The 17,296-nt window shown below is 39.2% G+C and overlaps 1 protein-coding gene across 1 annotated transcript; it reads right to left on the reverse strand.

The window, feature by feature from the left end:
• Positions 1-1,096: 1,096 nt before the first annotated feature.
• Positions 1,097-16,366, reverse strand: LOC109454329 (uncharacterized). The gene is made up of 4 exons (XM_019744830.3): positions 16,204-16,366; positions 5,483-5,609; positions 5,206-5,266; positions 1,097-4,821 (listed from the first exon to the last, which is right to left on the reverse strand). Exons 1-4 carry the CDS (start codon positions 16,204-16,206, stop codon positions 2,817-2,819), a joined length of 2,196 nt encoding a protein of 731 aa, XP_019600389.3. The 5' UTR covers positions 16,207-16,366; the 3' UTR covers positions 1,097-2,816.
• Positions 16,367-17,296: the final 930 nt, after the last annotated feature.

Raw genomic sequence — 17,296 nt, forward strand, 5'->3', positions numbered from 1 at the left:
TCTCCAGCTCTAGATTTTGTTGCCTTATCACAAGGCTCTTAAATCTAAGTCTATTCAGCAAATACCAGTCAGAAAAAAATGCAAAGGCCCAAAATATGAAAACAATAATTTACAAGAAACTGTATTTTCATAATCTTCCCATACAAAACAATTATTCCCACCGTTTATAGGTATGAAAATTGGGAAAAGGCTGTTTTACCTGGCATCTAAAAAAAGAGCTTTGTCAGTAAGAAAGGTAGAATATATATAATGAACTAAGGATTTATAGGAACTGCCACAAGACCAGTAGGAAAATTCTAACAAATACAACACTGTCTTTTTTCAATGGCCCTGTAACACACACACACACACTTAAAAAATTTAAATCTAATTGCATATTAGAAATACACTTCAACTCACCCATGGATCCAACAGGCTTCAAAATGGAAAAATAAAATACTATTATCTATGTCCACCAAGAAAGTTCTTGACCGTTTAAAAAAAAACAAAGCCCAAGGAAATATAAAGAAATTTCATTCTTTCTTTGGATTCTGTCTACTGAAACTTCTCAGTGAACAGAATAAAAGGAATTTGAAATCTTAAGAACTAACATCAGTGAAATTCTTCCCATTTAAAATATACTGGAACTTAAAATGTTATGTGGATATATTCAGTCACAGTATTTTTTCTGAGGTCAGTAATGCTAACAGTGTTGAAAAAAGAATATTTAATTGAACATAATTTTGGTTGCTCTCTCATAAATAGTAATAAAGTAAAATTGTGTTTTATTATCTAGCACTTGCTACACCTAAATGCCTAAAAGATTTCATCTTAACTGGTTATTATTTCGGTAAGCCAAATATATGGTAACACAAGGGGGAAAATACTGTATTTCCCAGCAATCAAATATTAATGTTTATACTTCGGTGTTTGAAATTTAATTTAAAATATTTACTATAAAAATGCTATTAACTGATTTAAGAAAAAAGAATAATACCTATTAATCTTAGCTATTATGGGTGAAGATGACTTCCAGAATTATCTCACCTCAATATTCATTTCTGAGTAATTAGAAATCCACTTTCCAATTATGTACTTTCAGAAAAGAGGCTTGATAAACAATATTTTTAAAACTTTATTAACAACTCTTTCATGTTGAAAGTTTAGTGGGACAATATACATGAGTCAATTTCCATCAAGCTTTCTCATGTTACATTTATATTTATTTTTCATGGAAGTTTTCACAAGTAAAAAATGTGAGCCAACTGAAGTCCTTCCTATAGTTTAAATTCAAGAAGTTTTCCCCAGTGAATCCTTTCAGTCCTTTGGAAGGAACTGGTATAATTCAAGTCTTTCCACAATCTTTACATTTATGTAATGTCTCTCTAGTGTGCACTCTCATGTATCTTCAAATGAAGGCTTTACCACAATGTTTACATCCATAGAATCTTTACAGTGTGAGTTCTTTCATGTATTTAAAAACCTAGATGAGAAATGAAAGTTCTACCACATTGCTTACATTCATGGTGTTTCTCTCCTCTTTTTCGTGTGTGTTTGTAAGGAACTGTAGTATCTGCAGGCTTTACCACAGTTTATATTCATTGGGTATCTCTCCTGTGTGATTTCCTTTCATGTCTTCAAAAAGATGTTAAAAAACCACAGGCCCAAAATGGTATCACTCATAGTAATAGTTCTTGATACCAAACCTTGATTTTTTTTTTTTTTTTTCAAAATATTGCAATTAGATGAGGCACGGTTCAGAAGTCTCTCACTTTTCATACAAAAAAAACTGTGCTACTGATACAGTTAAAAAAGTTCAAATGGCTTCTCCTGCAGGAGAAATTCAGAGTCCCCAGGAGACATGAAACCTGGCCCTGTCCCCATCATCAGTGGCTCACCAAGGACTGCATACCTGTTACCTGGGGACAGGTTTCCTAGGCACTGACCCTGCCCTCCCCAAATCTTGATTTTCATATCACATGATCTAATAGCAGTTTCAGCCCCTCTCAGAAACATAATCAACCAGTATGTAATATTCTGATCAAGCACTTGTAAGGTGATCTGTCACAAGGGCCCTACCCATCCCCCATAGAAAGAGGCAATCTGCATTATAATTCTCTTCTCCCAAAGGAAAGATATCCTGACCCCAAATAACCCTTTCTTTCCTTGTCAATAGTCCCCTTGCCCCACTCTATAAAAATATTCCATTTAGTGCAACCTCTCAGAGCATCCTTCTAGTTGCTAGATGGGATGCTGCCAAATTCATAAATTTCTGAATGAAAGCCAATTAGGTCTTCAGATTTACTTTGTTGGATTTTGTTTTTGACACTTTGATAACATTTGAAGGATTTTCAACTTTCTTACATTTATAGGGCTTCTAAGTTCTTTTGTGCTTTCCTAAGAAACTGTAATCTCTGCATGCTTTACCACATTCTTTGCATTCATAGGGTTTCTCTCCAGTACAACTTCTTTCATGTGGTTGCAAGCAAGAGTAATCTTTGAAGGCTTTGCCGCATTGTTTACATTCCCAAGGTTTCTCTCCAGTGGCTCCTTTGTGTCTTCAAAAACTTTTATAATATCTGAAGGGTTTTCCATTTACATTCATAGTTTCTCTCCACTGTCATTTTCTTCATGTCTTTGGAAATAATGGGAATACTTAAATGCTTTATTACTTGTTTTACATTCATAGGGTTTCTCTCAAGTTTGAGTTATTTTATGTGTTTGAAGACTTTGATAATGTCTGAAGGGCTTTTCCACATTCCTTATATTCATAGGGCTTCTCTTCAGTATGAGTTCTTTCATGCAATTGAAGATAACTGGGATATCTAAATGCTTTACTACATTTTACATTCATAGGGTTTCTCTCCAGTGTGAGTCCTTTTGTGTCTTCGAAAACTTTTATAACATCTAAAGGCTTTCCCACATTCTTTACATTCATAGGGTTCCTCTCCAGTGAATTTTCTTTCATGTATTCGGTAATTACGATAATATCTGAAAGCTTTTCCACAATCCTTACATTCATAGGGTTTCTCTACAGTGTGAATTTTTTCATGACTTCGAAGATAAGAGACACAACTGAATGCTTTACTACATTTTTTACATACATATGGTTTCTCTCCAGTGTGATTTCTTTCATGTATTTGAAGACTTTGATAACATCTAAAGGCTTTTCTACATTCCTTACACTCATAGGGCTTCTCCCCAGTGTGATTTTTCTCATGATTTCGAAGATAACTGAGACAAATAAATGCTTTACTACATTTTTTACATACGTAGGGTTTCTCTCCAGTGTGATTTCTTTCATGTGTTTTAAGAGAGCGGAGACGACTGAATGCTTTACTACATGTTTTACATACATAGGGTTTCTCTCCAGTGTGACTTCTTTCATGTGTTTGAAGACTTTGATAATATCTAAAGGCTTTTCTACATTCCTTACATTCATAGGGCTTCTCTGCAGTGTGAGTTCTTTCATGTTCTTGAAGGCGACTGGGATACCTAAAAGCTTTACCACATATTTTACATTCATAGGGTTTCTCTGCAGTGTGAGTTCTTTCATGGCTTCGAAAACTTTTATAACATCTGAAAGCTTTTCCACATTCCTTACATTCATAGGGTTTCTCTCCAATGAATTTTCTTTCATGTTTACGAAAACTTTGATGATATCTGAAGGCTCTTCCACATTCCTTACATTGATATGGTTTCTCTCCAGTATGAGTTCTTTCATGTATTCGAAGATAAGGGAGACAACTGAATGCTTTACTACATTTTTTACATATATAGGGTTTCTCTCCAGTGTGATTTCTTTCATGTACTTGAAGACTTTGATAACATCTAAAGGTTTTTCTACACTCTTTACATTCATAGGGCTTCTCTCCAGTGTGATTTTTTTCATGATTTCGAAGAGAACTGAGACAAATAAATGCTTTATTACATTTTTTACATACATAGGGTTTCTCTCCAGTGTGATTTCTTTCATGTTTTCGAAGATTACCAAGACAACTGAATGCTTTACTACATGTTTTACATACATAGGGTTTTTCTCCAGTGTGACTTCTTTCATGTGTTTGAAGACTTTGATAATATCTAAAGGTTTTTCCACATTCCTTACATCCATACGGTTTCTCTGCAGTGTGAGTTCTTTCATGTATTTTAAGACGACTGGGATACTTAAATGCTTTACTACATATTTTACATTCATAGGACTTCTCTCCATTGTGATTTTTTTCATGATTTTGAAGATAACTGAGACACCTGAACGCTTTCCTACATTTTTTACATGAATAGGGTTTTGCTCCATTGTGACTTCTTTCATGTATTTGCAGACTTTGATAACCTCTAAAGGCTTTTCCACATTGTTTACATTCATAGGGTTTCTCTCTAATGTGCATTCTTTCATGTAACTGAAGTGAATTTGAACAACTGAAGACTTTCCCACATCCCTTACATTTATAAGGAGAATATCTAGTGTGTTTCATCATGTGTTTTCGAAGGGTTTTGTGGTACATGAAGACTTTCCCACGTTTTTTACATTTATAAGTTTTCTCCCCATTATGATTTCTTTCATGTTGTTTAAAACACTGGAGATAACTAAAGGCTTTCCCACATACCTTACATTTATATGGCTTCTCTCCACATTTCGGATACTCAGACGGATTGTGTCCAGGGTGACATCTGATATGTCCATCAAAAGATGAATGATACACAAAGACTTTTCCACGTGCACTGCGCTCACGGGGTTTCACTCCAGTAGTTTTCTTCAGATTGAAATTTGAAATAAAGTTGAAGTTTTCTCCACACTGACCAACCTCTTTACTTTCAGAGAGTCTCTCTACTGTTGGACTTCTGTAAAAAAACGAGAAACACAATATTATTTCTTTATTAATGACTTCACATTCATTATATTTATTATTGTTTACAGAAAAAGCATAGGTATTCTCTCTTGCCTAAGTTGTCTGAAATTAAATATACTGAATGCTATTCAAAAAGACTTCAATCTTTCTATTATCAAATTGTGATATTCATATATAGAGTTTATTAATACTGTTTCCAAATGAACTATTTTGCAAAAACCGATCATATATGGTACATTTAGGAAAGTATTTTTGGCAAACATTTTCTAAGAAGAAAGACATTTTTAGTGGAGTTTATTAGTTTTGTTTGTTTTTTAAAATTTCATAACATATTAGAATCTTCACATGAGACACTGCTTTCTACTGTGTAACTCACCTTAGTTTTCTCCCCCGATTTTTGTACTTATCTTCAATGTCTGGATCTTCCCATTTTATTCCTAAAATGCAGATCCAGAAAAAATTATTTGAAAGCATTAGAATTATAGAAAAATTATTAAATTCTAGATCCATGATGAGCTGTGACTATGCATAATTTATTAAGCAATGTCCTCCCTTTCCATGTTCCACATCTTTAAACAATATTGATGAGAAATAAGCACTTATTTTCTAATCAACAAGGTATTTTCTAATTGAAAGAATGTCCTCATCCTTACCTACTGAGGCCAGGTTCCTTAAGGTTTCCCGCATCACATCTCTGTAGAGTTTCTTCTGTGAAGGATCCAGCAGAGCCCACTCCTCCAGGGTGAAGGTCACAGCCACATCCTCAAAGGCTACTGAGTCCTACAACACCCCAAATATGTGTACAGTAGGATGAGTGAAACTGACAGTAGTGGCATCTAGACTCCATTTATAGGAAGGTTACATATGATTCTTTCATCTCCAAACATCTCATCTATGATTTGATCATCAAAAACTTACTCTGTCCACACTTACTTTCTCATAAATCTAATACCATCATTAACACATGGAAATTAGGTACACATCTTTACCATGACCATTTTACATCATATTTATCTCCAATGTCAGGGTCCTGAGCACGTAGGAAAATAACTGAAATGCTGTAGAGATGTAACATGTATTATCATTTAAGATGATCAATTCTTTGTAAAAACCAGTATTTTTCATCTTCATTCTTATTAACCACCATTTACAGCACTTAAGGAGGCAGAGGGTAAAATCTTCATAAAGTTTTAATGAATAAAATATAGTGAAAAACTGGAAGCTTTTCCTTCTATTCCCATCGCCAAACATGTAAGAGTCCAGGAGGCCTGTGGAAATCAAACTTTCAACAGAGCCAGCTGACCATGTCGTCCTTAAGTCCTCCAGGCCTCTATCAGTCAGTGATCAGGTACAGCTGGCTGAATGATAATACACTTGTGGAGAAACATTGTTTTTAACTTGTGTAATATTGATCAGAGACTGAATTCTTCCTTTCTCTCTCTGTCCAATTTAAAAATAGAAAGTTATTTGGAACTCAGAGCTCAGACACGAGGAAGAAGACATGACAAGTGAGACCACAAGAACTCTGTACTCACTCATGTGCTCAGGGCTGCTTCCAGTCAAATGTTAGAGCATATAGTGAGAGACTATGCCAGAAGAACTCTTTCTGGTCAAACCGTAACAGGGTACCCTGGGCCTCACTGCTCTTGAGGAACAAGTTAAGAGCTGCAGCTTGCAAGGAAGTTCACTGAAGTCCACATGGGTTAATGGTGAGTTTGCCCGTGAGTATAGAATACATAAAAGACTCAACAGTGCTTTCCTCCAAAAGAACACAGAATTTCCACTCTCCAATTTCAGAAGAAGGGTTCACCAAGTCACTCTAGAGGTTACCCTGCCAACTTCTAGTGTGGCACTTAAAAACTTAGGAGCTGTCATTCTCAATCTCTTCCTCTCGCCCTCTCTCCCTCTCTCCCTTTCTCTCTCTCTCTCTCTCTCTCTCTCTCTCATAAACACACACACAGCAGATCACAAAAAACACAACCCCATCCCACAAAAAAACAACCAAACAAAAAAACATGAACCACTCTGAGACCAGAGTCTTGAGGTCACAGGGAAAACTGGCATCTCTGCAATAGGAAAAAAAGGTGGAGGGGGAGAAGGTATTTTGAAATATGGCCCAAACATTGGGTTCTTCACAAGGCCTGTACTAAAAAAAATATTTCACCAGAGTCTAATGCAAAGATGATAAAGAACAAAAAAAGACAGAACACAGTATCCATGAATCCTAGGACAACCTTCTTTAACATGAGGTTTGAAATACATATAATAGGAATACCTAAAAAAAAATAAGAGACAGAAATAAACAGGAGAGATAAGTGAAGGAATGATCACTAAAATTTCCTAAAATTAATAAGATGCAGCACACCATAGAGAGAGAAACCTCTAAAACACAAAACACCAAAAATGCATATTCAAGTACATCATATTCAAATTAGACAAAAATCAAAGACAGAATTTATTAAAAGAGTCAGAAGGGAAAACAGACATCAGGTATACAGAAATAAAGATTTGAATTAAATCAAACTTTTCAGAAGAAAAAACATTAAAGGAAGAACAGACTGGAGTGAAATAATAAACATTTTGAAATTTAAAAAATACAGTTGTAGAATTATATGTCAAGCAAAATTATCCTTAAAAATAAAGGAGGCCCACCATAATATCTGTAAGTTTTTCATGTACTCTTTTGTGTCTTCATCTTTTTTTGGAATACCATGTGCTATTTGGCATTCTTTTCCTGTTTCAATTCTTCCCTTCTTTGTTATGCTCATCTAAGTCTGACAAGAGTTTTCTTTAAACATTCAATATACTTTGCTGGAATATGTTTTAGTACATATAAGCTAAGCTGTACCTACTTTGTATTCTTTTCTCTTTCACCCTATCTTAACCATATCCTTTCTTTTGTTCTTTTCTCTTAGCTATTTATGTTCAAATTTCCACTCTTAACTGTTTATATTTAAATTTCCATTCTCACTTCTTTCTATGCTTACAAGACACCCCATTATACAAAGGGAAAGCATTAAAGAGGCAAGAAATTTGGGGTTAATCATGGCATATTAACTTTCTCTTTGATGTTGGGGAAACCACTACCCCTCTGTGGGCCTCACTTACATCACCTGTAAATGAGAAAGCTAGTTGGGATGCTCTATGAGGATACCACTAGTGCTAGAAATAAAGGGGAAAAAAATAATAAACGAGAAATAAGGACTGAGACACAAATAAAGGAAATTTCCCTTAGTACACCTATTTTGAAATGTTCAAAAATACACCAGAAAGAATGTAAATGACAAAGGTAGAGAATTAGAAAAGGAATAAAGGTAAAACAAAACTTTCGTATTTTTTATATAACACATGACACTTTGTTTGAAATTAGCAATAATAATATTAGTAAAAGTGCTGACAGGCAATTGAAATAAATGATAGCAATGTGACAAGGGACAGTGGGGGAGACTGAGAATAGTGTGATATGAAGTATTTGCACAAACAGCGAAGTGATATTGTGTTAATTGACAGATGTGGATTAGTTGTAATTGTATACTCAAAATTCAAGGGAAACGAAAAAAGTTCCTTTTTAAAATGTGTGGCTGATATGCTATAAAAAATTTTTAAAAATAGGTAAAATGTTGAATTAAAGCCAAAAAAGGAAGAAGAAAAGGTTGAAGACAAAAAGGAACAAAGAACAATGGCAAAAATAGAAAACTAAAAAGGTTTGGTAAATATTAATCTATCAGTATTAATAATTACTTTAATCATCAATTGTCTCAATGCAATTCAGATACAACAGTATCAGGTTTTTAAAAATCACACTTACATGTTGTCTAGAAAAAACACACTTTATTTTTATTTACTATTATTATTTTTAAAGATTTTATCAGGGAAGGGGAACAGGACTTTATTGGGGAACAGTGTGTACTTCCAGGCCTTTTTTCTAAGTCAAGTTGTTGTCCTTTCAATCTTAGTTGTGGAGGGTGCAGCTCAGCTTGTTGTCCTTTCAGTCTTAGTCGTGGAGGGTGCAGCTCAGCTCCAGGTCCAGTTGCAGGGCGCACAGCCCACCATCCTTGAGGGAGTTGAACTGGCAACCTTGTGGTTGAGAGGACGCACTCCAACTAACTGAGTCATCCGGGAGCTCAGCTGCAGCTCAGCTCAAGGTGCCATGTTCAATCTTAGTTGCAGGGGGCGCTGCCCACCATCCCTTGTGGGACTCGAGGAGTTGAACCGGCAACCTTGTGGTTGAGAGCCCACTGGCCCATGTGGGAATCGAACCAGCAGCCTTCGGAGTTAGGAGCATGGAGCCACTATGTTCTAACCGCCTGAGCCACCGGGCCGGCCCCGAGAAGAAACCCACTTTAACTATAAAGATGTAGATAGATGAAAGATAAACAGATGAAAGAAAATATACCATACTAACAGTAATCAAAGGAAAGCTGGCATAGGTGTATGACTTACAGACAATAAAGATTTCAAACTAAGGAAAACTCAGAGATAAAGAGAGGCATGGAAATAAAGGGGTCCATTCTGCAAGAAAGTCTAGCAGTCCTTTAGGTGTATGTGCACAGCAACACAGGGGCAAAATATCTAAGTCAAGGGCTGATAGACTGCAAGGAGAAAGGGATGAATCCACTGCTATGGCTGGAGAGGTCAACATCCCCTTATCATGAATTATAAATTCCATAGCAGAAAATCAGAAAGGACAGAGTGGGATTGAGCGCACTATGAAACAACTGCATTTAATTGTAATCTGCAATACTTCATGCAACAACAGAATACACATTCTTCTCAAGTTCACATAGAACATTCACCAAGACAAAACTTATCCTGGGACATAAAGCACACCTTAAAAATGTGAAAGAACAGAAATGATACAAAATATGCTCTTAGATCACCTAGAAATCAGTTACAGGAAGATAAATCGAAAACCCCCAAATATATGTGGAGATTCAAAAACACGGGATTACAAAAGAAGTCTCAAGCAAAATAAAAAGTTATTTTAAAGTAAATAAAATAAAAACACAATGTATCAAAGTTTGTGGGATGCAGCAAAAGCAATACGTAGAGGGAAACTTAAGGCATTGGACAGAGATACTAAAAAATGAAAAATCTATATATAATCAATAATGTAAGTAAGCATCTACCATAAGAATTTAAAAAGAATAAATTAAACTGAAAGTAAGCAGATGAAACAAATAAAAATTAGAAAAGAAATAGTGTGGAAAATCAACAGAGAACAAATTTTTAAAAAGCTGCTTTTGTGACTATGAGTAAAATTTGGTTAACATCTAGAAAAGATAACTAACCCTAATGGAGACATAAACCTTACACATTTCACAAGAATTAATTCAAAACACATCATAGATCTAAATGTAAAATGAAAACTAATCCCTCCAAGGTAACTATGAGAAAACATAAGTGCAAATAAAACAACGAGGTATCACTACTCCACTTATTAAATGGTTAAAACGCAAAACACTCAGAAGACCAAATATTGGTGATGTTAAAGTACAGGCAATCTTCATTCATTGCTGTGGGAATGGAATCGGGCACGCCCACATTGGAGACCACACCTTTCTTTCAATATAAAATATACTCTTACTACATATAGTAGAATCCAGCAATCACACTCCTTGATATAGACCTAAATGAACTAAAAACCTTATGTTCACATACAAACATATACATGAATACTTGTTGGTGCTTTATTCATAATCACCAAGAGTTAGAGTTGAGCAGGAGGTCCTTCAAGAGGCAAACAGACAATCAGTGACAAATGACAATTGATAAACCTATGTGACAAAATACTTCGCAGCAATCAAAAGAAATGAGGGATTAAGCCATGAAAACACACGGAGGAACAAGTAAGTACATTGCAAAGACAAAGAAGCCAATCTGACAAGGCTACGCATGGTATGATTCCAAGTAATGACAACATGCAACAGACAAAACCATGAGCCAATAAAAGATCTTCGGGTTTGAAAGATTTAGGGGTTGAAGGGATGTATCAATAGGTGGAGAACAGAAGTTATCCGGGAAATAAAACTACAATATATGATTAAAAATGATACATACAGTGGTACCTTGGGTTTCGAACGTCTCCGTTGACGAACATTTCAGTTTACGAATGCTGTAAATTTTATGGATCTGTGGTATGATTAGATAGTAAAATTCATGCTAAATTTGCAGTTTTAGGGGTTGATTTTAAAGGTCTGGAACAGATTAATCCATTTTGCATTACTTTCTATGGGGAAAGTGGGCCTCGGTTTTCAAACATTTCAGAACTTGAACGGTCTTCCGGAACGGATTACATTTGAAAATCGAGGTACCACTGTATATATCATCATACATTTGCCCAAACACACAGATCCTATGACACAAACTCAATGCTAAGGTAGATTGTGCACTTGAATGCAGCAATATTGGCTCAGCAATTGTAATAAATGTACCACAGTCATACAAGATGTAAAAAATAGTGCAAACTGTGTGGATACACAGGGGTTATGTGGGAACTCTACTCTCTGAAACCCAGTTTTTTCTGTAAACCTAAAACAGCTTTTAAAATACTGAAGTCTACCAAAAAAGATGAAGGCAGACTCACATAATTCACCCCAATGACTGACTGATGGGTGAAACAGGCCATGTGTCATTCACCCGATCTGACCTTACACCAATAAGCCAGCCTGCTGCTCTAGGAGCCTGAGAGCAGGAAGGAGGTGGAACGTCCATGGAACGCCAAGTTGGAGAGCGTGCCATCTATATTCTGAGAAGTGCCATGGTCACTGTCAGTGTCTGGAACTCCAAGTAGATGAGGCATGTCCTGGTGAGTCCTGGTATGTAGACTTAGTAATGGACAGACAAGTGTCACCTACATTTATATTCTGGGGATCTGAGTCAAGAGATTCCCAGAGTTCTTTTACCACAAAGTGGCAACTCTTAGACAACAGTCCAAGAGCCTGTGAACGTATGCAGGCGGGGACAACTGCGGGCCGGCAGCACGACAATTGCCTGATGCTGGGTGAGCTGTGGCCCTTGGGCTTGGGCCTTCATCAGAAACGTCCCAATTCAGGGATGAAGAGCAGCAACTCTCCACGGAGCTCCATCATGTACGAATGTGCACTGTCCTCCTGAAAGCCTGCGCTGCCCACGCTGTGCATTCAGTGACTCCCAGGGAACAGCCCAGGGAACCAAGAAGTCTGGCAGATGGGTGACCTCCTCCAGCACCCATTTGAGCTTCTTTCAAGGGACAGGAGTAAGGCAGGTCATCCCTCCTGTGGGCGATGTGGAAGGAGAATGACTGTTCCATGATGTGACTCCTGCTGGACCCTTGAGCTAGACCTAGACCAGGACGGAGTTGTTCCCCGTAAAGCCCCTTGGAGACTTTCTTATTCATAATCGATGTTTTCCTTTGGACATAAATCAGTACCTCTTCTGTGTATCACACACAGCATGCTGGTCACTGGAACAGGCCGTCATCAGGACCCACTCAAGCATGTAAGGCATTTTTCCATATCTGGGACTAAGCAAGCACCAGTACTCTCTCCACCCTGCCCTGTTCTATATAATCCTTCAGAGCCTGTCAAATGGTGAGGAGGATATTCACCTTGTCTTGCAACCCCTCAAGATGCACCTCCTATGTCAGTTTCCCTAATAAACTCTGTTAATTGCCAGATTGAAGTGGCCTCTTTCCTTGGTCTTTCCCTGCTGGCTGCTTATGGAGGCAGATTTTCAGTCTTGGAGCTTTTCCCTGGGTGGATGTGTACAAACAGGTGGCATAAACCAGAAAGCTATGGTTTGGCTCCATCATATCACAAGGACGTGTTGTCAACATAAAAAATGTCCAAACCCGTAGAGAACTTTTTAAAGATTTTATTTGAGCCAAACTGAGGACAACTGCTGGGAAGCAATGAATGTTTGGGTCCACTCATGACAAGAACAAACAGGTAAGCAACATATGTATTTGTACTGGCTTTTTTATAAAGAAACGCTAACAGAGTGATCAAACCCGGTCATCTGACAGTGGAGGGCATTAGAGCACAGGAGTGGAGCAGGACATGCAGATAGGGCATCTTCTGAAGTTAGTTTCCTAGCTTAGGAATGTTTTTAACCTTTCCATGTATTATTTACTTAAAATAAAGGTGGAAACTTACATACATCACATTTTCCTATGCTTAACTGTTACTTTTAATTAACTTTTGTTTTATAAAAATCTTAATTTTGGGTGGCCGGTTAACTCAGTGGGTTAGAGCGCGTTGCTACTAACACCAAAATTGCCGGTTCGATCCCCCCATGGGCCCTTGAGAGCTGTGCCCTTTTTTTTTTTTTTTTAATTGGGTAAGGGGAACAGGACTTTATTGGGGAACAGTGGGTACTTCCAGGCCTTTTTTCCAAGTCAAGTTGTTGTCCTTTCAATCACGTTCAGCTTCAAGTTGTTGTCCTTTCAGTCTTAGTTGTGTAGGGCGCAGCTCAGCTCCAGGTCCAGTTGCCATTTTCTAGTTGCAGGGGGCACAGCCCACCATCCCTTGCGGGACTCGAGGAGTTGAACCGGCAACCTTGTGGTTGAGAGCCCACTGGCCCATGTGGGACTCGAACTGGCAGCCTTCGGAGTTAGGAGCATAGAGCTCTAACTGCCACCGGGCCGGCCCATGCACCCTTTTTTTTTAAAAAAAAGGAAAATTAAAAAACAAAAAAGGAAAGATAAATGGATAAACAAAATGTGGTATATCCATACAATTGAAAAATCTTAATTTTAACTTTTCCATATAGGAGCTATTCCAAGATTTAATCCTTTAAACGTAACGGATATAACTGTAAACCATCAAAATTTACAAATCCCTTTCTAACTAATAGGACAAGGGGTTTATAGTCTGTCCCTCCACTGTATTTCTCACTGGTAATGTTTTCAGGAAGGAGTAGGGTATTATAATGTGGTAGATGTTTGTAATTACGCTGTTTGTAATTAAGGAATTTGAGAGATTTCCATAAGTCTGGAGGAGTTTTCCTCATATCAATTAAAATAGGAATTTGTTTGCATTAGGAATGGTATAGGCTTCTAAATAGGAAAGTTTTCTAGAGACATAAACTCACAAACACTGACCTAAAAATGAAAAAGGTACCAGAGAACTTAAAATACACCCATCTCAGATCTTGATGTTCTCTTGCTTAAATAAAACAAACATTTATTTGGTTCCACAATTTTCTTGCCTTACTCACATCGTATCACTCATTCAGCTACGTATTAAAAGCCCAAGTGCTAATGGGAACTAGAATCAAAGGGCGGCAATTCAATGGAGAATGGAATTCAAGAAAAAGTACCCACAAATATTGGAATGAAAACAGTTACACAGCTCGCTTCCCTACAGTTCAGAAGAAAACCCACACTCAGAAAGTTGAGTATGTTCCCAAACTTAGGATCTAGTCTCTTCCAATTGAGACACAACCCCTGGAGTGGGTTAGTCCCTGGAGGTGGGGGGAAGGGAACACCTGAGCAGCCCCAGGATTGGACTCTGGGAGCTCCACACACAGCCCCCCAACTCCTGTAAGCATGGAAGCGCTCCCTCCCCCAGGCTTCCATTCTCACAGTGAGGAAACTCGCAGCCTGACTTAGGTTAAGGTTCTGACCCAAATGAACTCCCCAATTCACAAACCCTTCGTCCACAAGACAGAACACCTGATCGTCAGACTTTCTTGATGTTCATAAATTATACTGAGTGCACCTACACTGTGGATGCAAAACTCAAACGTAAGTCTGAAAATATCTAGATTTAAGAAACCACAACCTCAGAGGGGTTGTCACCTCCTCCCCCTCAACATGTGCACCCCCAGCTTTCTAGGTCTGTGACTTCTCTCAGTGTAAAGGCCCCTCCACGGTGGGTGTGAGCAGGTAGGACACCTGCAGGGGAGGCTCCCCAGGAAGAACCACTGGGCCTTCAAGTACTTCCCTTTGCAGCTCACGGGCCTTAGCCTGGGTCACTGACCACAGGATTCCTTCCCCACCGCCTCTAGAAGCCTGGTACCACCATTGATTTAAACGACATAAATTAAACGTTTGAACAACCCAGCAAAATCACTGAAACCCAGTGATGATGTGGAAAGAGGGTAAAAAAACCTTTAACTCACTTTTACTAGTTCAACCAGAAAGGCCCAAGTATGGGTTCCATTCAGAAAAAAGAGTGTCTGTTAATTACTCTTTCCATGCCAAGTCATTGTTTTGTAAAAATTAATCACACTTGGATGAGTTTGCAAGTCTAAGCTCTAGAATTTCATTTGAAAACACCCAAAAGTAAAGAACTGATCTCAGAAACTTGCTACACATGCTGAAGCAAATAATGAAACCAGAATTTTTAACAATTGAATTCGCAATGTTGGAATTTTTCCCCCCCAAATTCATCACTCTCGTGCCTCTCTGGAACTATTTTATAGTGTCTTTCAAGCTCTATTGATTAAATACTATTCACCTCTATTGAAAAACGGAAACTTAAATAAGTCAATAAATCTTTTCAGGGTGACAAACCCAGGGAGGGGCAGTGTTGACAGGACAGATAACCCAGGAAAATTTCCAAAGAGGAGCCTCCACCCAAAGGACTTTCCATAGGACGTCTGTGCCCAGGAAGGTCCCAGGGGAGAGGAACGGGGATTTCATACAACGTTTTCCAGGTGGTTATTCTCGGCTTTCCTCTCACGTAAACTATTCATAGACAAAAAAATATCTTTAAGAAATAGCCATCCATGGTAATGTGAAAAAAAGGAAAAACAAGCAAAATATTGGGAGTGTTTCAGATGCACACGGATGACAAATAGTGGATAATGATGCTGCGACTCAGGCAGGAGAAGTGCCATTTGGGAAGAAAGGGACGGATCTGGAAATTGAGGGACTTATTGCCAGGAATAGCGAGGCTGGGAGGATAGCGTGGTGGATTTTACTCCCTACTCCCCCAACATTGGAAAACTCAGGAGAAAACGGCTGCCCTTCGGGAAAAATGAGGGACTGGGGACCCCACAGACCACAGCTCCTCCACGCACGAACCCCAGAGTCGGAGTCACGACTGTCCCGATGACCCTTCCCATGGTCACTGCACAATCCGGGGAGAAGCGGGGCTGCGTGCGCAGAGCTGCCCTGAGAGGCTCGGGGCCCCGGCCGAAGTCGCTGCAGAGTAGTGATGGGACAGGACGCCCGGGGACCCGGCAGCCCGCCCAGTCCCTACGCTGTGTGTCGGAGGGGACTGAGGTCCTCAGAGGCGCCCTCGGAGACTCGGGTCCGCAAACTCCATGCTTGGGTGGCGGTGGGGGGTCACGGGGAGGACGGAGGCCCAGTCCCGCCCTGGCAGGTTCCAGCCGGTTCTAACCAGCCCCTCCTCACCGTCTCCACATCCCGGGGCAGCACACTCACCATTTTTAGGTTTCCTGGGTGTCCCTGAACCCTTCCTAGGACTCCCACGACCAGTACAGGTCACAAAGCGACAGAGGTTGTGATACAGCCACCAGTGACGGCGAAGTGAAGGCGAGACAGTATCCTGAGCGCCCCAGGAGTGAGTAGTGACGTCTACACCATCGCTGTGCGTCACCCCACCCACCTGCCCCAGCGGCGCCCCTGAGTGGATAGTTCACAAGGCCGCGCCCCCTCGGGCCTGAATGACAGCTACGGGGAGGACGCGTGGTTCAGCTGAAACCCGTAGGCCTGTGGGCTGGTAATCCACCCAGCCTGGAATATTTGCATAAAGAGGATTTCTTTTCTAGTTCCGGGGCTGCCTTTGTTGTTTCCCCCCAGCTCTTTGTGTACTGAAGGGCACCGTTATGAACTGGGAATTCCTGATTTAGTTTCCAGATGGAGCAGATACAGACAAGACGGTGACCCAGGCCAGGCCTGACTGGAACAAGAGGGTTTTAGGTCCTCTACGGGTCAAGGGGTTGGTAGATAATGCTGAGTCCACTCATGGAACTGTGACCCTTACTTAGAAACGCATACACGTAAATGTGACCTGACCATCAGAAATAGAGTCTGGCTCTCTTTTAATCTTTGCACGTCTTGACCTTCCACTCATCCCTTCCCCACCCCCTCTCCTTTGGTCCTTAAGGGAAAGAATTCCTGAGCACTTGGATCTGGCAGGAAGGTGGAACCCCGCCGACCCAGCCTGGGTACAAGGACTCCTCTCAGTCAAACCACAGAGTGTGAGATGTGTTCATTACATTCTCTTGTGTACATTTTACACTAGAAGGAAATTTAATTTAGAGCATCACTTCTGCATCCCTAGAGAATTTTGAAATGTACATGACTATAATATCCCTAAGGCAATTGACTCCTATGTTTAATGACATAAAAAAAAAATTGTGTAAATATTGGATGCACCTGGAAACTTTTCTCCCACCAGTTTTACCGAGGTATAATTGACAAAAAAGCTTGTCTGTATTTAAAGATTATAACATGACACCTATACTGTATTGTATACTTGAAATTTGCTAAAGCAGTGGGTTAAGGATTCTCA

Source organism: Rhinolophus sinicus, chromosome 15 (assembly GCF_057876585.1).
Source record: "Rhinolophus sinicus isolate RSI-liver-muscle chromosome 15, RSI-T2T, whole genome shotgun sequence".
Taxonomy (NCBI): Eukaryota; Metazoa; Chordata; class Mammalia; order Chiroptera; family Rhinolophidae; genus Rhinolophus; species Rhinolophus sinicus.